Source organism: Saccostrea cucullata, unplaced genomic scaffold, assembly GCF_032062105.1.
Source record: "Saccostrea cucullata isolate Sc308-1 unplaced genomic scaffold, CSIRO_AGI_Scuc_v1 ctg1691, whole genome shotgun sequence".
In the NCBI taxonomy this organism is placed as follows: Eukaryota; Metazoa; Mollusca; class Bivalvia; order Ostreida; family Ostreidae; genus Saccostrea; species Saccostrea cuccullata.
The window spans coordinates 42362-64765 of NW_026918178.1; the positions used below are offsets into that span (position 1 = coordinate 42362).

The window sequence follows — 22404 nt, forward strand, 5'->3', positions numbered from 1 at the left end:
TTGGCTATGTGAACATGGAATATTATATTACAGCTCTACAACGTAACGACAAGACGACTTATGAAGTGCCTGGACGGCGGAAGATAAAAATGAATAGTTGCTTACCCAAGATTCCAGAAAAAGAGTTATGTATGAGAGTTGGGCATTTGTGTAAACCATTTATGAAAATTTGATAAGGTTCCTTAATTATCTAAGGAAGAAAAGGAAATACAATTTCAAGATGTTACATCCTTTGACATCTTGTAATTTGTGTCTCAGTCTGTTTATAATATTGTATTACAACAAGCTTAGTCTGTATTTCTTAACTGCAGCAAAAGGGTCCAAGAAACTGAACTTATCTGATTGCAAATGATCTCGCAGTGGAAAACGTTATACAATAGATGATAACAGAATAAAAAGAATACCCCGTATACTGAAACTCTTTAGGAACAAAAAAATTCCCTGTAACACCAGTCCTGCTTGTACCTCGGTATTTGATTATTAATAAGCAATCAATGTAATCCTTAAGAAAATAATGTAAAATTAGAGGTAAAAGTATTATTAAAAAATATCGATAAAAAAAGAAAAATGTTTACTTATTATAATGATCAAAGAATTTGCAAAATGTTGACTTTTAACGAAGAAGTTGAAAACCTATAACATCAACTTTTACTTTGTAAACGACCTAGGTTACGAATTAATTCTTCTTAGAGCATGCTGTTGCAAAGCAATTCAACACCCCATGCTAGTGTTCTGAATAAATATGATCATCACATTTGTCAATTAGTGAAAATGTTAGTAGGCTGCTTCATACATGTATAACGTAAATATAAAACATGATAAACTAGTGCTAATTGTAACGGGGACCGTTACAGATGTTCCCCAAACGCTCCCCAACGCCCATTTGGTGCCATATTCCCTGTAAGCTTCATTAAATAAGACAAACTCTATACATTTGAGACTTTAAAACGTTTACCCAAAAGTGTATCAAGTTCATTCAAATTTGAGCAATGCACGCGTGCGCATGTGAATGCATGTGCATTATGACCATATCATCTTGTCTACACAATATTAAAGTATTTAATCCAAAAGTATTAAAAAATACGCTCATTCAAGTGTATTTTTGATTTTACTCATTTCACGTGCACGCACATGCATACATGAGCATGGTGACCACACCTTCTTGTAGAGGTCCATTACATCTATCTATGTTCTAAATCCCATCCCGTTTGGTTGAAAACCAAGGGAGTTTTAGCTGTTTAAAGTTTCAGCCAATCAGATTGCAGCACACGTACACGCACGTGTATGCATGTGCATAGTGACCATACCTTCTTGTAGAAGTCCATTATATCTATCTATGTTCCAAATCCCATCCTGTTTGGTTGAAAACCAAGGGAGTTATAGCTATTTAAAGTTTAAGCCAATCAGATTGTAGCGCACGCGCATGCACGTGTTTTCATGATAATTGCTATATATCATGTTGTAGGATATCCTATTCCATGGCTATGTTCAAAATTTCAAAGGATTTCGTCAAAAAACAAGAAAGATATTGAGACTTTAGTTTCAGCCAATCAGAGCGAAGCGCACGTGCATGCGCGTGAGATCTTGCTATTTTGACCATGTCATATTGTCTACGCTACTAATATATCCTTATATTATGAGTTTCAAAGCATTTCATCAAAAAGGTAAAAAGTTACGCCTATATCAATTAAGGTCAAGATCTAGTAAATGAAAGGTGCCTACAGATTTATCAAATTTGAGAAATAAATTCCTTTATTGATGCTTTACAAATTTAGCTTGGTCAAATAGGTGTTTCGGGGCATAATTTGTAGGTAAACAAGATGAAAAACTGTATTTTGAACTGTCATTTTCAATGAAAAATTAAGAAAACCAGTCATAAATATGGAAGTTTTTTTCAAATTCGACAAAGGAAATGTATCCAGATTGCCTACAGTCTATCAGAAAACGGTAATTAGTTCGTTCATGGCCTTTTCTTTAAATCAGTATCAAATTTAATACAGGTATCCGGTTTACTTTTCATATGATTTGAAATTGAATGTCATGGAAATACCCTATTTTCTACACAATTCTACTAAAGCCGTAAAGTTCGGGAAAAAGAAAGTTGAAATTGATTATGACGTCATAATGAATCTAGCACCAAAAAGTTAGTCTAAAGTTATTTACTAGATCTTGACCTTAAATCGGTCATTTCACGTGTTGCACGTGCGCGCTCTTGCAAGCACGTGCGCGCAAAATGACCTTTGTTCCGCAAATCTACATAACATGTCTACTGACCCTAAAAAGGTTTTACCTAAGTCGGATGTGTAGTTTACAAGATCACTCCCGGACAAAAAAGTACCCAGGAAGAAGAAGAAAAATAACTAGTAGACTTATTGTTCAAAGAACAATAAGAGGTCTTTCCACCTTCTTTTAATTTCATTTTGTTTTAAAATTTAATTCCATGAATAAGAAACCAAAATTGTCTTAAAGGATAGAAAAAATTAAATTTTTTTTTAAAATGAAATGACCTTGACCTTTGACCTTGAAAAAATATTCAAGGTCAAAGGTCAAGGGTCACAATGCAATTGACCCCATGCTTCTACGACTTATATTTTTCAAGTGATAAGGTTAAATAGGAAGTACAAAGAAGTTAAAGGGCAATAACTCATATAAGCGGTCATCAGATCCTTTTGCACTTATACAGTGAAGTTAGGCCTAAAGACTCTAAGGACATTAGTGAAGGTTTAGTGTCTATACGGTCTACGGTTTCAGAGAAGTAGCGATAACAAGGTTTTTCGCACAAGGGGCAATAACTTTTAAAGGGATTATTGTTAGGGGACAAGAATGAAATCTTTGAAATAGTTTTAAGAGTACATATCAATGATGCATAGACATTAAGTATATGATAAAAGACAAAGCAGATATAAAAAGAGCCTAATTTCTCAGTTTTGGAATGACCTTAACCTTTGACCTTTACATGAATTTGAAGGTCAAAGGTCAATGAATCTTATGCAGTTGGTCCCATGTCTCTACGACTTGTCGTTTTGAAAATTTTTAATTAAAAGTAAAATTCAAAAAGTTTCAGGGGCAATAACTCATTGAAGGGGTCACCAAATACTTTCACAATGAATAGATTGAAAAGTCCCCTTAAATAGTCGAAGACATTGGTGAAGGTTTCATACCTCTACGGTTTACGGTTTCAGAGGAGTAGCGATAACAAGGTTTTTCGCACAAGGGGCAATAACTTTAAAAGGGATTATTGTTAGGGGACAAGAATGAAATCTTTGAAATAGTTTTAAGAGTACATATCAATGATGCATAGACATTAAGTATATGTTAAAAGACAACGGAGATATAAAAAAAGCTTAATTTCTCAGTTTTGGAATGACCTTGACCTTTAACCTTTACATGAATTTGAAGGTCAAAGGTCAATGAATCTTATGCAGTTGGTCCCATGTCTCTACGACTTGTCGTTTTGAAAATTTTTAATTAAAAGTAAAATTCAAAAAGTTTCAGGGGCAATAACTCATTGAAGGGGTCACCAAATACTTTCACAATGAAAAGATTGAAAAGTCCCCTTAAATATTCGAAGACATTGGTGAAGGTTTCATACCTCTACGGTTTACGGTTTCAGAGGAGTAGCGATAACAAGGTTTTTCGCACAAGGGGCAATAACTTTTAAAGGGATTATTGTTAGGGGACAAGAATGAAATCTTTGAAATAGTTTTAAGAGTACATATCAATGATGCATAGACATTAAGTATATGTTAAAAGACAACGGAGATATAAAAAGAGCTTAATTTCTCAGTTTTGGAATGACCTTGACCTTTGACCTTTACATGAATTTGAAGGTCAAAGGTCAATGAATCTTACGCAGTTGGTCCCATGTCTCTACGACTTGTCGTTTCAAATTTTTTTAATTAAAAGTAAAATTCAAAAAGTTTCAGGGGCAATAACTCATTGAAGGGGTCACCAAATACTTTCACAATGAATAGATTGAAAAGTCCCCTTAAATAGTCGAAGACATTGGTGAAGGTTTCATACCTCTACGGTTTACGGTTTCAGAGGAGTAGCGATAACAAGCATTTCTTGCGAAAGGGGCAATAACTCTGAAAGGGGTATTTGTTCACATTCGCAGGGTCAACTGCGAAAATTTTTTACGGAGTACATTCTTATGGATAAAAAATCTTTTCGATAAATCTTGAAACAAAAAATCACATGGCGGAAAAATAATAAAAAATAACTAGGAGACTTATTGTTCATAGAACAATAAGAGGTCTTTCCACCTTTTTAAATTTCTTATAGTTTTGTATTTTACACTCTAAATTTAATTTTAAGGGAAATGGCTTGAAAAAAAATGAAAATGTAAAAAATAAAATATTTTAAATGACCTTGACCTTTGACCTTGAAAAAAATTTCAAGGTCAAAGGTCAAGGGACACATTGCAATTAACCCCATGCTTCTACCACTTATAGTTTTCAAGATATAAGGTTTAATAGTAAGTTTAAAGAAGTTTAAGGGCAATAACTCATATAAGGGGTCATTTGATCCTTTAGTACTTATACAATGAAGGTGTGCCTAAAGACCCTTAAGACATAAGTGAAGGTTTCATGCCTCTACGGTCTACAGTTTTGAAGTAGTAGTGATAACAATGTTTTTCGCATAAGGGGCAATAACTTTTGATAGTGTCTATCTTGGGGAACAAGAATGAAATCTTTGAAATAGTTTTAAGTGTACATATCAATGATGCAAAGACTGATTGCATATGTTAAAAGACAAAGGATATATAAAAAGAGCTTAATTTCTCATTTTTACAATGACCTTGACCTTTGACCTTGACAAAATATTCAAGGTCAAAGGTCATGGGTCTCAATGCAGTTGGTCCCATGCTTCTACCACTTATAGTTTTCAAGATACAAGGTTTAATAGTAAGTATAAAGAAGTTAAAGGGCAATAACTCATACAAGGGGTCATCAGATTCTTTAGCACCTATACAGTTAAGTTAGGTCTAAAGACCCTTAAGACATTAGTGAAGGTTTGGTGTCTCTACGGTCTAAAGTTTCGGAGGAGTAGCGATAACAAGGTTTTTCACACAAGGGGCAATAACTTTTAAATGGGTTCATGTTAGGGGACAAGAATAAAATCTTTGAAACAGTTTTAAAAGTACATATTAATGATGCATAGACATTAAGTATATGTTAAAAGACAAAAGAGATATAAAAAGAGCTAAATTTCTCCGTTTTGGAATGACCTTGACCTTTGACCTTTAAATGAATTTTAAGGTCAAAGGTCAATGAATCTTATGCATTTGGTCCCATGTCTCTACGTCCTCTCGTTTTGAAAATTTTTAATTATTTGTAAAATTCTAAAACTTCCAGGGGCAATAACTTATTGAAGGTGTCAATGAATACTTTGGCAATTAATCAATGAAGTGTCTACTAAATTAGTCGAAGACATTAGTGAAGGTTTCATTTCTCTACGGTTTATGGTTTCGGGGGAGTAGCGATAACAAGCTTTTTTGCGAAAGGGGTAATAACTCCGAAAGGGGTCATAGTTTATATACGCAGGGTCAACTGCGAAAATCTTTTACGGAGTACATTCTTATGAATTGAAAATCTTTACGATAAATCTTGAAACTCAAAATCACACGGCGGAAAAATAATAAAAAATAATAAGAAAAAGGAAAAAAAGAAACAGAAGGAAATCAATAGGTCTTTCCACAGAAAGGTGGAAAGACCTAAAAAGGAAAAAAAGAAACAGAAGGAAATCAATAGGTCTTTCCACAGAAAGGTGGAAAGACCTAATAAAGAAAAAGGAAAAAAAGAAACAGAAGAATATCAATAGGTCTTTCCAGAGAAAGCTGGAAAGACCTAATGATGCATAGACATTAAGTATATGTTAAAAGACAAAAGAGATATAAAAAGAGCTTAATTTTCGATTTTTGGAATGACCTTGACCTTTGACCTTTACATGAATTGAAGGTCAAAGGTCAATGAATCTTATGCAGTTGGTCTCATGTCTCTACAACTTGTCATTTTGAAAATTTTTAATTATTTGTAATATTCAAAAAGTTTCAGGGGCAATAACTCATTGAAGGGGTCACCGAATGCTTTCGCAATGAATAGATTGAAGAGTCCCCATAATTAGGCAAGGCCATTGGTGAAGGTTTCGTACCTTTACGGTTTAGGGTTTCAGAGGAGTAGCGATAACAAGGGTTTTTAGCACAAGGGGCAACAACTTTTAAAAGTGTCAATCTTAGGGGCCAAGATTTATATCTTCTAAAGAGTTTCAAAAGTACATATTAAAGACATAAGATAGAATGTATATGTTTAAGGACATAAGAGCTATTAAGAGAAATTTATTTCTCATATTTGGAATGACCTTGACCTTTGACCTTGAAATGAATTTAAAGGCAAAAGGTCATTGAATGTTATGCAGTTGGTTTCATGTCTCTACGACTTTTCGTTCTGAAAATTTTTTATTTTTTGTAAAATTTATAAACTTTCAGGGGCAGTTACTCATTGAAGGGGTCAAAGAAAACTTTCGCAATGAATAGATTGAAAAGTCTCCTGAATTAGTTGAAGACAATGGTGAAGGTTTTATATCTCTACGGTTTACGGTTTCTGAGGAGTAGTGATAACAAGCTTAACAGTGAAAGGGCCAAAAACTGCGTAAGGGGTCTAAGTTAAAACATGGGGGGTCATTTTTCGAAATAACTTTAAATATCCAGTATCATGAACTATAAAGTTTTTCGATAAGTCTTACGGTGTCAAAACATAAGGTGAGAAATAAAATAAAAAACAGAAGCATTTCAAGAGGTCTTTCCACAGAAAGGTGGAAAGACCTAATAAGAAGAAGAAACAGAGTAAAAACAATATGTTCCCCAACTTCGTTTGGGGAACATAATTACTTAGATTTAGCAAAAACAAAATCACGTTTCTGTTCTTCCTTTTCTTTCAACTATTGACCTGCTGGACACATCATTATATACAAGACCTGAGAGCAATCATTTTATAAGGTTTCAAAATACAGTGAGCCTCGATCGTTCATTGTTGATGGTAAAATTTCATTTCAATTATTAGATCAAGTTTAGATTTCGTTCCGCTTCAATTAAGGCATAACCTTGGTTATATGAAAACAGAATTTATATAACTGTTTTGCAACTTACTGCCAGGCGACTTTCGAAGAATGAATAGTAGCTTACCCAAATTTCCAGAAAAAGTGTTATGTATGAGAATTAAGCATCTGTGTTAACCTTTTATGAAAGTATTGATAAGGTTCCTTTACTATCTAATGGAGAAAGGGAAATACAGTTCAAGATGTTACATCCTTTTGTGCCTCTGTCTATTTATATTTTAGAATTACAACAAACTTATTCTGTATTTTCTAACTGCAGCAAGAGGATCCAATATACTGAACTAAACTGAATAAAATGATCTGGCAGTGAAAAGGGTTATACAATATATATAAATGGTAGCAGATAATAGGATAAAATTAATCTATGGGTAATAAAATTATTGATATAAGTATTGTTAGAAAATATCGATCAAAAAGCAAAAAATGTTTACCGGTACTAATTACAATGACCAAAGAATTTGAAAAATGCTGTCTTTTAGCGAGAAAGTTGAAAACCCTGTAAAATCAACTTCTTTTTGTAACCTACCTAGGTTACGAATTAATCTTTTTGCGTACTAATTCAACACCATACGAGGGTTGTTAGAAAAGTTCGCGGACACATTGAATAACGGAAAGTCTATTGTGTACTGTGAAGAATGACCTATGTCTTAATAAATTCCTACATTTTGTTTATTAGTATGTAAAAATTCAGGTCCATTTACTAAAATCTTGAAAATTTACAACGATTTTTAGTATGATGTCATAGGATTCACGGAGCAATCCCTCGACGTAAGGCGACGTGACAACTAGGTTTCAAGCCGTTATGCCTTGTCGCAATTCTATAAATCTTTCCTTTTTTCATATTTTTCTTATCTTTTTTCTACTTTAAAATTGAATATCTATATCAAGACATGTTACCTTTCTGCTATAATGTCTTTTGTACTAATTCCGATTGCATTGATTCGGATATTTTTTAGATCTTTAAAAACGACTTTGCAGTAAATTGATCAGGTTTGAAAACTGCAAATCATATAGGCACAGCGTCCATGCGATAAGAGGGTATTGAAGTATCGATGGAGTTAATCATTCAAAATGTTAATCCTTACATTTATATGAAGTCACAATCATTTGAAAACTTTTGTCCTTTGTGTGTGTAGGAAATTTCCGGCAGCATCTTGAAAATTTTAATCTCTTTTTAGACATTTTACTGCCTACACACATAATTTGTACGTAGTGCAGTGCTCCATGACGCTCAATGACGTTCCGATTTTTGGCTGTGTTTTTACGTGTTGATCATTTATAAATGGCTATAAAACAGTCATATACCCTCCAATTTAATTCAAAATTTCTCCAAGTGACGTTTTATGAATACTTTAGCGATAGGTAAAATGTCATAAATCTCTTTGCGCCACAATTGTGCAATTTTTAATTTAAATCAAGAGTCTTTGTAATGTAAACGTGCCAAAATGGAGCATGCTCCGTGAAGCAAGATTTATCAAAATAAAAAAGCCGTATATTTTTCAATGATCACCGGGGAGCACCAAATTTTTGTATATTTATTGAAAAATAGGTTAAGATTTTATCTGGAAAGTTTGACCGGTTTCGTGGAAATAGCGCGCTCACAATAGAACTTGTCCGCGAACTTTTCTAACACCCCTCGTATGCTAGTGATCTGCATAAATAAGAGAATTATCATGATAGAAGAAAGTACAGGTATTTTTAGATGTCGTTATTTCTCATCGTAAACTCTTCCCACCCCTATGTCTTTGATTTAAGCATTTTTGGATGGTGATTATATATTGGCTTCTGGAACAATGTTATGCATAAAAATACAGAAACAGCTTGATCTATATATAGTATATAATTAAAACACTGTTTTAGAAATTAAAGAAATAAATACATGCGTTACAAAATCAATTTGTCAATTATCTTCACAATCATAAAGATTTATTTTTATTTCTAAATATTTCTCAAAACATCGTACTTTTTACATTCTAATACTAAAATATAACGAATAGAAAAGAGAAAAATAATATAATACGAAAAAATAACTATGACTTTTTCATGTAAACATTCATGTGATCTGAATGAATAGTGTAGAGTTTCTTTTGGTATAAGCATGTACTTATATCCCTATAACTAGATATTGATATGAAAAATATATACATAATTATATTCCAGATTGTGCCGTTCAAATGCCTAACAACTAGGTATGAAACAAGTCAGTCAAAATACGATCCAATGATAATGCCATAGAAATAACGAAATGTTGACTTTAAATGAAGTTGTTGAAATTATCTGTCATGCAGTGGCTTTCTTCTATTTAAAATTGATCGTACATGTGGCATGTTCTTTAATATCGAATATGTTTGGGATGTAAACACTATGTCAAGGTGATAGTAGGACATGACTTCTTTTAAAAATAAGGAAAAGTTGCCAATGAGTTGAAATCATACATGTAGATTTCATTTGTCTTAGAATTTTTATTTGGCCCTTATCCTCTATCAAAATATACATACAACACAGATGTGGTAGAATCTGACTCTAATTAATTACTCATAAAGGCAGATTCCTTGATGTCAGTATCATATTGATAAGTTCCTCAAAATAGTCCTCATCCATTCAAATGACAATATACTCCATCTAATTCACTGGTATGACTATAGGTATTTGTTGCATCAACTGAAGAAGAATCATGGGAATGAAGAGTATTATAAACACTATCCTGTGACTGTCTTTTTGTAATGAAATGATCATTCAAACTTTCCCTATGATGAGTCTCCTCAACAGTTTCAAAGGTATTGAGAATATAATTATATTCCACAGTGAAGTAATTATTTGGTTTCTTTTGAGCATGTATTTGTTGCGAACACTTCCGAGATAAACTTCCGTTTGATCCCTCCTCTTTCTCTAATACAAAGTAATTATCTGTCTGCATTGTTTGATTTCTGTTCCCGAGAGTTTCCGATAAATATGATTCACCAGATGCTGAAACCTCAACACTGCCTGGAAACTAAACCATTCAAAAGTTGAAAGTGCAAGATATACTTGTTTCATATTCTTTTAAATCTGTTCAAATTCGTGATTCACATAATCATTGTAAAATATATATGTGAGTATTATTATATCTACCCCTCTGCCGAGTCCTGATTTTACTTTCCTGAAAACGAAAATACTTATTTATACTATATATGAAAATTATTATCAAGAGAAAAAACGTAATACTTATGGGATAGTCCTCCCATAAAGAATATCGAATTTTAAATACTGATACCTATAATAACTACAGCGTAGGAAAACGGTGATACCGCTGATGAATAGCAAGCCCAAACAGACCAATAATATGGACAGTTCATTATACAGAGGATCGCGTGGTGTACCTGGGATCCCCAACACATCTCCAACGGTTGATCCTGTCCCTGCTGATGTTTCTGATGTCCGGTCCATCTTAAAAACGTTTTTTTAATTAAAAGAAAACATTCTTATAGATCTAGACACTGTCATAACTTTTTGGATTTAAGTATCAGATATATGTTTAAATTTCGTATTAAGCAAATGAGGGGCAATATGCAAACCATTTATCCTTGTGTTTTTTCTCTTATGTAATTAAAAAGTGGAAACAAATTAGATAGATTACACGATAAGTATGAACTGGTTCCAGCTGACTAAGCAGGTAATGAAATTTGTCTTTGTTTGTAAGGATCATTTTTTAAATTGTGTTTTAAAGGAACTTGGATTCAATTCTAGAAGTCGTAGCACAACTTTTTCCTATAGCTCCATTTCTGAGTAAAACAAAATCTTCAAAATCATATGCATGTGTCTGTTTATATATATTTTGAATATTTCTAACAATTAAAATAAAATTGAATATACCAAACCTATACTGGATTCCTAAACTTCAAAATATACTTATAAAAAAAATACATTTCGGGTTCCAGCTAATGTTCTACCAAGCCTTTCTTTACTCCTCATAAAACTAACAACAACAATGAAGGAGAATTAACTTAACATGTAGGAGTATAGCGATATATTTTAGACGTGATGTAAATCAGATGTTGATACTTAAAAAATTCCAAGGAACTTTTGGAAATTAAACTCGAAAAATTACTTACCGTGTCATTAGTCATTTACAAAATCATTTTGCCAATTGGTCTTCACCTCGACATTCATATATATCGGCGACGTTTTATCAATAAACAATATAGTTATTTCCACTTGTACGTCACAGTATTCTAGAAATAGAAGACATCCATATTTGGCCATTTTGCTTACTATAGATACTATAATGGCCAACTGAAAACTGATTTGTACGCAAAAAGAGTGGACTTCTCTATCGTCAACTTTTCTTCTTTATGTAATAATATTAGGGTATCATCTGCATATGGTGTTTATTTTCTTTCAACTTATTAGCTTTTTCAAATGCATGCTACGAGTATGATCAATTTGTAAGGTAGGCTACTCACACATAAGTTGATATTACTGGGACTTCAACAATATCGTTTAAGCTCAGCATTTTAAAAAAATCTATGGTCGTTATGATGTCCTTGTTAACAAAATATGAGTTAACACTGGGGCGAATTTGAATGTCTTGTACATACCATTGGTTAGATCTTTGGTTTTTTTTTAAATTTAATTTGTCTACGGAATGCTCCGTCTATATTGATTTTGTTTTCACTGACAATCGTGCAAAATAAGTCTTTCGCACACACAACATCAAATTTGATATTTGATGAAAATATCAAATTTGCAAAAATAAAGAAAGTTGTTTGGTAAAGGATAAGCTGCATGATTGTATTTCAAGGTTAGTTTTGCAAAGGATCATATGGGAAATGTTAGCATTTCTGGTATTTATCTAACGGCATCAAACAGCTTTAAAATCGGCAAATTTAAAAATAATAAGTCATTTTTGTATGTTATTAACTTACTTTTTCTTCCTTGATAATTCAATGTGATAGCTGATATGTTTATTTTTTCATCTTAATGTTTTTCTTAAAGATGTGCTTTGTTTTCCTTAAAACTAATGACTTGTTTATCTCAAGTGGCCAGGAAGTATGACCGTGTGTCAGTCTGTTGATTGTATGTCATGTCTATCGGGAACACCAGCTGACAAAATTCTGTGTATGAAGTGCTCTATTGAAGCAACAATGACAAATCAAAACATTTTTACTGATACGACTCATCTATATTATTGTATAATAAACTACAGCTTCATTTTAAAAATGCAGAACCTTCCTTAAATTAAGGTGTGAAGTGTCCTTCGTCCTCGGTGAATATTGTAATAGTTAAATCATTGTCTTGACCTCCAAGACATTATTTTGTGTATAATATTGCAAGTCTTTTATGATTTCAACCATGCCCCGGTAATGATTTTTGTGGGGTTTTTTTTTTTGGTTTTTTTTAATTAATGACCAATTATTTCTGATAGGATCAGCAGGACTTTATTATAATAAACAACAGGGATTTTAAATAGAATTAAATACTTTTTTCAATTCATCATTTTTACGCTTGAAAAATTTGCAGTTATTGTTTACGATTGTATATTTAAAAACTGTATATTTCAGCTTATGGTCTTAATTACACAAAAATTCTTCACTGCAATAATCATAGTCTTCAAATAACATATAACGTCTTCAAAATCTTTTTTTCTTTATGTTGTTTAGAAGTCATTTTCTATCATGTAACAATGTGAGATAGAATATTAATATTGATTCTTTTATTCTTTTAGAATCAAATAGTTTTTTCACATGATTTGACAACCTTTGTCCTGTGTGCCGGGTTGTGCAGGATTTTGTTGATGCTGTGTTTTGGGTTTTTTATGTGAATGTCCTCCCATTTGCTCTTTTATAAACGGCTCTCCGTTTTTCATTCGACAGATAAATTGATATTTTCTAGTTCCACTCGCTATCTTGTACATGTTGTCGTCCTCGTCATAGATAGTGAAGGAGGCATTCTTCCACACGCCGCTTCCCTCTTTCTGTAAAAAGTCGATGCAGGCTTGCAGTAGTCTTCGAAGTCCAGGTTTTTCCTCAGAACCTTCATGTCCAACATAGCGTATAATCATCTTTCCTAAACTTCTTTTGTTTATTTCGTCCACTTCGATAATTTCGTTTCGATACTGAAAAGAAAAGTTTATTTGATAAAAATTGCCTTATGCATATCTATTCTAAGAAGAGTCAGTATTATCATTTCAGTTGTTGAATTATTTATCGGACACATTCACCCTGTTTTACATCATTTATCATTAAATACCGGTTAATTAAGAGATTTCTCAATAAAAAAAAAAAAGACTGAGGTCATAGATACAATTTAGATTCATTTGCAAGCTGAAAAATTAAGTATGATTGTTAAGTTAAAATGATAAATAATATTAATTTTCTCTCGTGCATATGTAGATATGTCAAATTCAGCTTACATCAAATGTCATCCGATGGGTTCCGAGATTTTTAAGGATGTCCATTAGAGTTTGGTCTCCAGGTCTTGTCTAGATTCAAAAACTTGTTTTAAGTGATAAGAACGTTTAAAATTATTTGTAAGGCTTTACATTAAAACATTAAACCTACTATTAACTATAATTGTTGATTATTAATTAATTATATAATAACATTTGCTAAAAATTAAATGACACTCCGTAAAAAATACACCGTACGAGGGGTGGTTCATTTAAAACTGCTTTATCTTAAAAATAACGAAATTTCTCACTTACGGACATGACACCTTGAAGAATATTGGTAGCCATGGCAAGAAACTCGATTATATCTTCTCTCTCTTTCTCCTATTGCAAAAAACAGAATAGATATCGCTTGTAATTAAAACATTATCAAAGTCAAATATAAAATTTTATTTCTAATTTGTAAATACCCGAATACCGAGATTTATAATTTGTGGAACACATCGCCTCCAACTTGAATAAAATGCGGTTACAATGTAATAGGCAAACTAAAAATCATATTTCTTATTTTATCTATTTTACTCAAAGCACTGACTTCGTACCATTATGCAGTAATAAGACTATTTCAATAATACTTACTGTCATTTTAACATTAATGATTTGCTCTGGGGTAATCTGAAAGAAAGATAAACAAAGTCAGATTTATTATTCACGAAAGCTCGAATTGTTATATATCATATGATGCAAATTAATTAAGCTGAATTCAAGGTTATTTCCAACGCGTGTTGACTTTTTGTATAACATAATTTTCATAAATAATTAATAGAATTAGTTGGAGAATTTTTCCAACCCTCCATCACTCTTCATACTTCATGATTTGAAGAAATTTAGTCTATTTATATTTGTAATTTTTGTTCATCATGTTATTTATGCTTGTGCCATCTTACTTGCCATGTGGCAGTTTTTGTGTTTATGTTTATGTAGTTTTTATTTGTCAAAATATTTTTGCCAAACTGATGATTGTTTGGAACAGAAAAAATGCATTTGCCAATTTCTTTGTACTATGAAATAGATTTTAAATCTTTAATCATTGCATGATAAAACTGAACTTGATACAATAGCTTTAGTTCCATGGTCGTTTACTATCATATCCAACTGGCTATCTAAGAATACCAAAATGATGCATGTACATGTATAAATGTTGCAATATAATGTGTGCTTTGGATATGCAATTACTATTGGAATATATCTGTTTAACAATTCAGAAAACATTAAGTCAATACCAACATATATCAATAGGTTTAAATTGTAAACAGTACCTGAGTATTTGAGCGAAACATGGTCATCTTTTTATGAATACCACCAAGACGATTTTCTTTCACAGTCTAGGATGAAACAGTACATTTATATAATAACTTATCAATGTCAGATTGATTGACTGGATTTTCCTTATGGTTGCATTTTAACTATTTGAGAGTAAAATAACGTACCTTTAATTTATCCAAGTATTTTCTTTCGTGTTCTTCAGGACCCATCTGAATGATGCATACATGAACAATTTATTAAATATGCTCAGGACACAAAATTTGATGCTAACACTAATCAGGAAATTTTCATTAGTTTTCTGATGTATGTGAATTAATATTTATTACCAAAACATCTTACGGTAACTGATATCAAAGTGGAAACAATGATTATGAATGAGGAGGTTTAATATATCACTGAAGTGCATTCGATGACGTCATCTCTCATTGATTCATATTACGTGAGTTAAGTTATTTGTTAATGTACCTGTGTTTTTTTTTAATTAAAAAAGTTTTGACACCTATCTATTTTGTAATTTCAAAATGTCTGAAAGCTAAATTATAGATCAGAATCGATGACAGTTATTATTTGATACCTTTAAGTGACGAAATAATTCAAGAAAATCTCGATAGAGAAGTTCTTGAACATTTACTGTGTCTGTAGCTCCCACTAACACGTGCCTCGCAAGAAGTATTTCCTATAATGATTTCTTTGAATGAAATATATTTTTTAAATTTGTTTTGCAGAGGCAAACAAAGCGAAGCAATTATTTCTTTAACTGTAAATATGTAAATTTAAGAACAAGACACGAAAGATGAATATGAATTATTATTTACCTCAATAAAGGTGTTAAAACTCTCCATAATCTCAAAGAAAATATTTTGTTGTTGTTTGTCACATGCCTTTAATGAGTAATCATAGAAGAAATTGTAATTAGGATATGCAAGCACAATATCACAATATATATAAAAAAACACAATTAAGGATGAACGTTAAGAGAGAGAGAGAGAGAGAGAGATACCTGTAATGTCTGAACGAAGTTCATCGCATATATTTTGAAATTCTCCATCTGTTTGAAAAGAATAAAATGGAATGTCTTTTAAAACATTAATCGCCTTCAAAGCAAAAATGAATAATGGAGAGTAGTTTGCAAAGAACGATGAAATATTTTCTCAACTTAGAGCTACATTCCAGTAGCAGCTATTGTCATATTGTATAGTGTCTAGATATAGTTGAGTGCTTTCGTTTTAAAAAAAATGTTAGGAATTTTGTTTCTTAAGAGATCTCTAGGAAAGTACCTAACAGCTAGGAAGTGTATAACAGGTATGCATATTTTTAGTCTTTAAATCGTCCAATATGTTAAATAACCACGTGACAACGAACATTCTTTCCACGCCCACAAAGCTTCTAAAAAGCTCGATGTCGCAAGAGATTAAGCACCGTCCGTATGACAGGTTGTGCCACGTAAACAGTAAGCAACCATCGGTCCAAAGAAAAAAATGGTAATCCTTTTAAAGAAAATATCAAAGTTAAATTCAAACAAATATTCATTTGTTATAACTTTTTTCAGATCTTTTTTCAATCTGATTTTCAGTACTGCGAAGAAATCGACGATGAGGTCTTTCAAAGTGCAATCAGAAGAATCCCTGCAAGTGCAAGACGAAACAGCTGGATAACTTCTGCCTTATACGACATCAGAGATGACTTAAACAACACTTTGAGAGGATGTGCTGACAATGTCACTGTGGAAGTTCACATGGACGACTATCTCTATGAACCTATCACCATTCAAAGTGGTTCTGGGGGAAACAAATTAGCCGTCCATATAAGTGAATGGGGGAATGTCCAGTATCGCTGGATCAGACAAACCTGGGCAAGGCATTTCAGGAATGCTTATGAGACCGTACGGTCGATTGCCAGGAAAATAGTGTCCAGTGTTGGCTCGTTTTTTGGCAGGTTGTTTGGATCAAATAAAAGCATTGAAGGGCCATCTCGTGGCTATCTGACTTATTACTAATTCTCCTCGATTTTCAGGATTAAATTTCATAGGACGTCTTATACTTTTGAAATATTTTGTGATTAAACATGTTTATTTAGAATGAATAAAATATATTCAATATTCTCTATTTTTTATGTATATATTTCATTTTTTTTCTTGAGAAATATTCACTATTACTGTGAAATCACAGATTTTCGTAGGAGTTTGTTTGTTTCGAGGTAAAGAGAGACCTTCCAATGTATGACCACCACGAAATGTAACATTTCATATACATTACTTCTAAACATTCTCTAAGCACAAAAGCAAGTCCCCACAAACTATTTTTTTTCCTCAAACCTTGAAAATTTGACACCTGAAAAGTATGTGATTTACAGTAGTTTTAACGTGATCTTTTTCTGTACCTGACTATAAGAAACGGCTTTGTTCTGTGTATCTTATTAACGCGCATAAAACTCCCTATCTTCAAACAAAGTTACTGTCAAAGTCTGGAATACCCATTCTCATTAGTATAAAAAAGCAGATACTTTGCTACTTTATGTTTGAAAAAAGTTATAGATTATACAAAACAAACCCATTTCAAACACATTTTTGAAATATTATGTCGAAATAAAATTTGATGTAATCATATATATGCACTTTCCTTTTGATTCGATGTATCCATGTGTATTGAAAATATATATAAATCTAGCTTTTAATCTTATTTTGAGTTTGAAGAAGAATAGAATTTATATCCATCTTTCCATATATATTTGTTAGATCTCTTTATTTACCAAACTTTGAGAGAAAAAAGTCAGAAAGTCTGATAATTAATTAACAAATTCAAATTAAACTCTTCTTGAATATTTTTTTTCAGAATCTGATTTATACAAATAGTAGCAAAAAAAGAACGAGTGTAATGTACAACCGGCTTACCTTGTGTACTGTAAACGGTTCCTCTAGCGTACAAGATTTAATTGTTGAGAATTTGGGATACGTACTTGTTTGCACATGACATTTAATTTAAACCAATCGCTTTATTACAACGTGTTTATGTGTATTGAGAAATTAGTTGTATACTCGAAGATGGGGGTAGGTACATGTATTATAGTAATATGTAGAAAAGAATTATGTCTTACAATTGAAAAAAAAAATAATATATTAAAAAATATAATAATAATATCTTAACCTTATATTTCATATCAAAGGAAACTTTTGGCGAGATTACAGATGAAGAACTGAATGCGGCTTTTAATCGGGTTAAAGTCAAGGTTAATGGTTATGATGTTATGAGAGAAAGTTACTACGAAATTCGTGATGGGATTGGTGACATAGTCAAGACGTGCTCAACAAATGTGAAAGTTGTCATCTATGTGAATGATGTACTAGATAGTCCCATAACAGTGAAATCAGGAAATGCCGAAAACAGACTTAGAATTACAATCAAATCAGGCGGACGGGTGTCCTACAGTTGGACGAAGGAAACTTGGGGGAAAGTATTTAGAGATGCTTGGAATGGAATAAAGTCCCTTCTCCAAAGAATAATTACGTTTATTGCATCCAATGCAAGAACTCTTCTTGGACTTGGACAGGCGGCTTTGGCGGCAATCGGCTTTTAAAAATGTTTCTAAGGCGGATAATGATCTTTTTACATTTCAATCAAAAAAAAAATATTAATGTAATTTTTGAAAATCTGTACATGTATTATAATACATTGGATAATTGTAATATAAATTACCATTGTTTATTTACCTTTCAACATTAAAAGATTCCAGGACATCATTCATGCGTTACATAGTAATTTTATTTGGAAAATAAAACATTTTAAGGAGGGCTTCTTCTCATATTTCTTGTATTTAAAAATAAATGTTATTTTCGTAGATTTAAGAAGACAATGTCAATAAGTGATGGTATCAGTAAGATTGAATTTGACTGTTTTATATTAGAGGCAAGGTCGGGTAAAGGTCATTACCTTTTCCCTGGACATTAAGAATAAAAAATTACTTTTGCAAATCATGCAAAATCGATGCCTACTTTTTTTTTCAAAAGATTTAATGTTTTTCCTCTTGCATAAAAAGATATTACCATGTAGGGTCTATAATATGATGTTACCATACTGACATAAATAATTTAATAAAAATCGACAATGGCTAATCCGATTTTTTTCTATTTTTCTTAAATTTTTAGGATATATTATTTATCCCAACAAAACGTAATATTCCTATTAATTTAGCACGAAGAATCTGTACAATCATTACAGATACATGTAAATCCCTACGATGTAGACGTCTGGAAGAATAAAAATGCAGTAAATGTTTTGTGATATTTTTTTGGATTTTTACTTTTAAATATACCAAAAAAATGTACCGATTCTTCATTTTGTTTTGAAATCATTTATTTTATATATGCCTCATAAATATTCAAATTGTTCTTATTTTCACATATGATAAAGTAGTCATATGAAGATACAAAACGATATAAAAACAAAGAAAAATTGATAGATAAGATTTTCTATAATAACTAGGTTTGCCTGATCATTACCGAGGGCTCCCTGTGGGTGCGACCGGTCGACAGGGGAATGATTTCTCTTCCAAGGCACCTAATCAAATTTACTAGGGGTCCGTGTATTTGTCCCGTTTACATTCTATTTTTTTAAGCTTTATTAAATTTATCGTTGTTCATAAGTGTAAATTTTTTTAAATGTGGTATTATTACATTTTTCAGAAAATAATGTCCCATAGCATTAACTACTGAAAAATGGGAAACTTAAGACGTACATTGCTGCAACATATTATAGAAGTTGTGTAAATCAAATGCGGATTCTCAAAAACTCCCCAAAAAACTATTATTGTTCTGTATGCTATTAACGGGTGCAAATGGTTACTTGTTGGTAGTCCTGATCTCCAAAAACTGCAGAATCAAGTCAATCAGAAACTCAAGCTTCTTTTTGATATTAACTTTAGAGTATTTGTGAGTACATTCAGAATTTTTCTTTAATAAAAATAGACGTTCTAACTTTGACACTTGGGAGAATATCACCCAATCCTTGAAACTGTTTGAAATACACATTCTGTTTTAAACTTTTTATACAGAACATTTCCGTACCATATATGCGTAACGTCTTTTGCACTATATTGTTAACTTCAACAATTTCCAACCTTCCGTTTTCATGTTGTCAGTATTCAGAAATTAAAAAAATGTCAATGAGTGTATGTTTGGGGCAGTTTTTCTTCCATCTTTTTATTATATAAAGCACATTTAATAAAAAAAAAAAAAACTAAAATAATAATCGTAGTAATAAGTAGTAACAATTTTTATTTTTTGTACTTCAACGACGATATGAGGCTAAAATAACATTTAATAATGTGTACCTAGGTCATTTAAATATTAAACACTGCGTTCTAAAATCAATATACAAGGTTAATTTTCATTTTCGTTGAAACAATTTTCTTCCTTGTCAATAACCTGGAAATTCCTATTACCTGTAACTAATCATATAGAAAGTAATCATTATATTGTACAGGGTGTTACTATTTAAATAGCCAAAGGTTTGCTTTGGAAACAATCCATTGATATTTAAGTAGGTAGAGGGTACATAAAAAATTATAATCAGTTCATTCTGAGAGACAAAACTTCCTGATCAACAGGCAATTCCTTCGCAGTTTTTTGATGTTTTTTTCTGATTTGTTGCACACTTAATAAACAATTATACAAAAGTAACATAAAGTATATTATTATATATCAACTGATAAAGACCTTATTTGCTACTAATCTTTAAGAGATTGATAGATTCGCTTTTTTCATGTAGATTCAAATTTTGGGGTATACCATTTATTTTTTTCCTCCTTGGTAAATTATGCTCTGATGCTGCTTTCAGTACAAAAATTGGAAAGAAAAAAGATTTCAAAAATTCAAGTATCTTATACACACATAAAAATGAATTGGAAAAATACTGTTTTTACCTCATATCCAAAACATATTACAAAAACCACAAAATCGAATTAGACAATACAAATTGTGAGCACAAGTACGAACCTCTGAAAACAGATGGTGTACCAGTTTCATGAAAGTGTGAGCATCTCATAGATTAGAAATAATCTTTGGAGTACAAAATCAAGTTCATGATCAGCAAAATACATTTATTTAGCTTATATCAATTCAGGTGATGAATACTTCTTGGGTCGATAAAATCTAGTATTTTGTATTTTTTTCGATATATGCCTTGCATCAATTGTCTTAAAAAGCCTTTTGAAGTTTTTGGCATTGATCCTTTTGGTTACTCTGGCGAAGTAATAGATTTAACGATTGAAATTTAATGACGCATATAAAAATAAATCCAATGTAATATATGTACAGTGTATTACCCATTTTATTTTATTTTCAGAAATCAAATGTTAAGGTGATTCCACCATCACAATTTTATAGGTTCAAAGTACAAAAACTGCATTTATTTTCATTTTATATACTTTAAACTTTCCAATTATTGCAAAAAATGTATAGGTCACCATATTATTTCAGATGCGAAACATAAATAAACAGAAGTGTATGTCAACAAAAAAAATTGCACATTTTTTTTGTAAACCGTATTATGAAAAATATGTAAAAACTGGTTAAAATGTATAATTCTGATGCTGAATGTTCCTAAATACTTCCTACTTAAAAGATACTTTTGAATTGTGAATATCAGGGAAACTATTTTACAAAAAAGCAAATGCCTGAATGAAGAGACCTAAGAAGGAGTTATTGCCCTTGTCAACATTTTTTAAAGATTGAATAATTGATTAAATATAGAAAATATGCATTTTTTAAATTCTTAAACTTAATATTAATTTTATCATTACACCTATTATAAAGCATTGTTCCAAGAGATATTGTTCTATAAGGTATGAATTTAAACTAATTACAGTTTTTGCTAAAACCTATGACATCATAGGAGGGTGGAATTACTTTAAGGTAAGTATCAATAAGTATCAATCCTTGAAACTGTGGGTTATTCCGAGTGTAAAGACTTTTGAAAAAAGGAAACAGAAAGTTTTAATCAGCTTACTACCAATTTTGACTCATGAGAAAATAACAGGAATATACAAATAGCAAACAAGTAAAACAATACCTGGGCCTCGTCGATCACCTGAGAGCTAAAGGCAAAACTTAGTTCAATATTAAAATGTTCAAATATATTTATCTCTTCCATATGCTTAGAATGAAATTTTTTAAACATGTTGTTTTCCACACCTGCGTTATTTTTCAAAAATTACATACAGTATAATATGAATGAAAGGATTTTTTTTTCTATAGACATTTTATGAGTAGAAACAAGTGAATGGATGGAAGAGAAACATATTCTGTGTAAACATATTTCACACATTGATTGTGACCATATTGATTAAATATTAGAAAAGACAGGAGAATTTTCTACTTGTACTTTATTAGTAGTATTATCAGATTGGTAAAGTGTATTGCAATATTATCTTGGAGCGTTTTGTGTATTACATGTATTTCATTTTTGTGAATTCATGTGTTTATTTATGCAATTTTCTGAATAAATATACACTATTGTAAAATATTCTTCAAAATCTTCCCTGTATGATTTGACTGCTTTATGGATTGACCTTTGATTCCATTGTATTAAGGATAAATAAGT

At 31.4% G+C, this 22404-nt stretch overlaps 4 protein-coding genes across 6 annotated transcripts; 2 read left to right on the forward strand and 2 right to left on the reverse strand.

The window, feature by feature from the left end:
* Nucleotides 1-9440: 9440 nt before the first annotated feature.
* On the reverse strand, nt 9441-12129 carry LOC134258737 (uncharacterized). Of its 2 annotated transcripts, none has more exons than XM_062741311.1 (4): nt 12021-12129; nt 10370-10542; nt 10228-10255; nt 9441-10108 (listed from the first exon to the last, which is right to left on the reverse strand). In XM_062741311.1, exons 2-4 carry the CDS (start codon nt 10540-10542, stop codon nt 9710-9712), a joined length of 600 nt encoding a protein of 199 aa, XP_062597295.1. In that variant the 5' UTR covers nt 12021-12129; the 3' UTR covers nt 9441-9709. The 2 variants fall into 2 exon arrangements, with proteins under 2 accessions (XP_062597295.1, XP_062597303.1); XM_062741319.1 differs by lacking the exon at nt 12021-12129 and adding an exon at nt 10974-11052.
* A 453-nt stretch (nt 12130-12582) lies between these two features.
* LOC134258662 (uncharacterized) lies at nt 12583-15855 on the reverse strand. 2 transcript variants are annotated; one of them, XM_062741208.1, is made up of 9 exons: nt 15810-15855; nt 15625-15690; nt 15384-15485; nt 14974-15018; nt 14803-14868; nt 14123-14158; nt 13799-13867; nt 13508-13576; nt 12583-13210 (listed from the first exon to the last, which is right to left on the reverse strand). In XM_062741208.1, exons 1-9 carry the CDS (start codon nt 15831-15833, stop codon nt 12836-12838), a joined length of 852 nt encoding a protein of 283 aa, XP_062597192.1. In that variant the 5' UTR covers nt 15834-15855; the 3' UTR covers nt 12583-12835. The 2 variants fall into 2 exon arrangements, with proteins under 2 accessions (XP_062597192.1, XP_062597199.1); XM_062741215.1 differs by lacking the exon at nt 15625-15690 and having other exon boundaries at nt 15810-15853.
* Nucleotides 15856-16214: 359 nt separating this feature from the next.
* LOC134258678 (uncharacterized) lies at nt 16215-16836 on the forward strand. Its single transcript, XM_062741226.1, has 2 exons — nt 16215-16290; nt 16383-16836. Exons 1-2 carry the CDS (start codon nt 16288-16290, stop codon nt 16803-16805), a joined length of 426 nt encoding a protein of 141 aa, XP_062597210.1. The 5' UTR covers nt 16215-16287; the 3' UTR covers nt 16806-16836.
* A 969-nt stretch (nt 16837-17805) lies between these two features.
* LOC134258689 (uncharacterized) lies at nt 17806-18535 on the forward strand. The gene is made up of 2 exons (XM_062741233.1): nt 17806-17855; nt 17972-18535. The coding sequence occupies exons 1-2, from the start codon at nt 17817-17819 to the stop codon at nt 18380-18382; spliced, it is 450 nt and encodes a 149-aa protein (XP_062597217.1). The 5' UTR covers nt 17806-17816; the 3' UTR covers nt 18383-18535.
* Nucleotides 18536-22404: the final 3869 nt, after the last annotated feature.

Coding starts and splice junctions, on each gene's coding strand:
- LOC134258662 (XM_062741208.1), bottom strand. CDS start 15,833: ATGAACTTCGTTCAGACATTACAG. Junction 15,019..15,383: donor AATTATTTCGTCACTTAAAG/GTATCAAATAAT, acceptor TGCATCATTCAG/ATGGGTCCTGAAGAACACGA. Junction 13,868..14,122: donor TCATTAATGTTAAAATGACA/GTAAGTATTATT, acceptor TTTTTGCAATAG/GAGAAAGAGAGAGAAGATAT.
- LOC134258689 (XM_062741233.1), top strand. CDS start 17,817: ATGTGTATTGAGAAATTAGTTGTATACTCGAAGATGGGG. Junction 17,856..17,971: donor TTGTATACTCGAAGATGGGG/GTAGGTACATGT, acceptor TTCATATCAAAG/GAAACTTTTGGCGAGATTAC.
- LOC134258737 (XM_062741311.1), bottom strand. CDS start 10,542: ATGGACCGGACATCAGAAACATCAGCAGGGACAGGATCAACCGTTGGA. Junction 10,256..10,369: donor CTACGCTGTAGTTATTATAG/GTATCAGTATTT, acceptor TTTCGTTTTCAG/GAAAGTAAAATCAGGACTCG. Junction 10,109..10,227: donor AATCAGGACTCGGCAGAGGG/GTAGATATAATA, acceptor TGAATGGTTTAG/TTTCCAGGCAGTGTTGAGGT.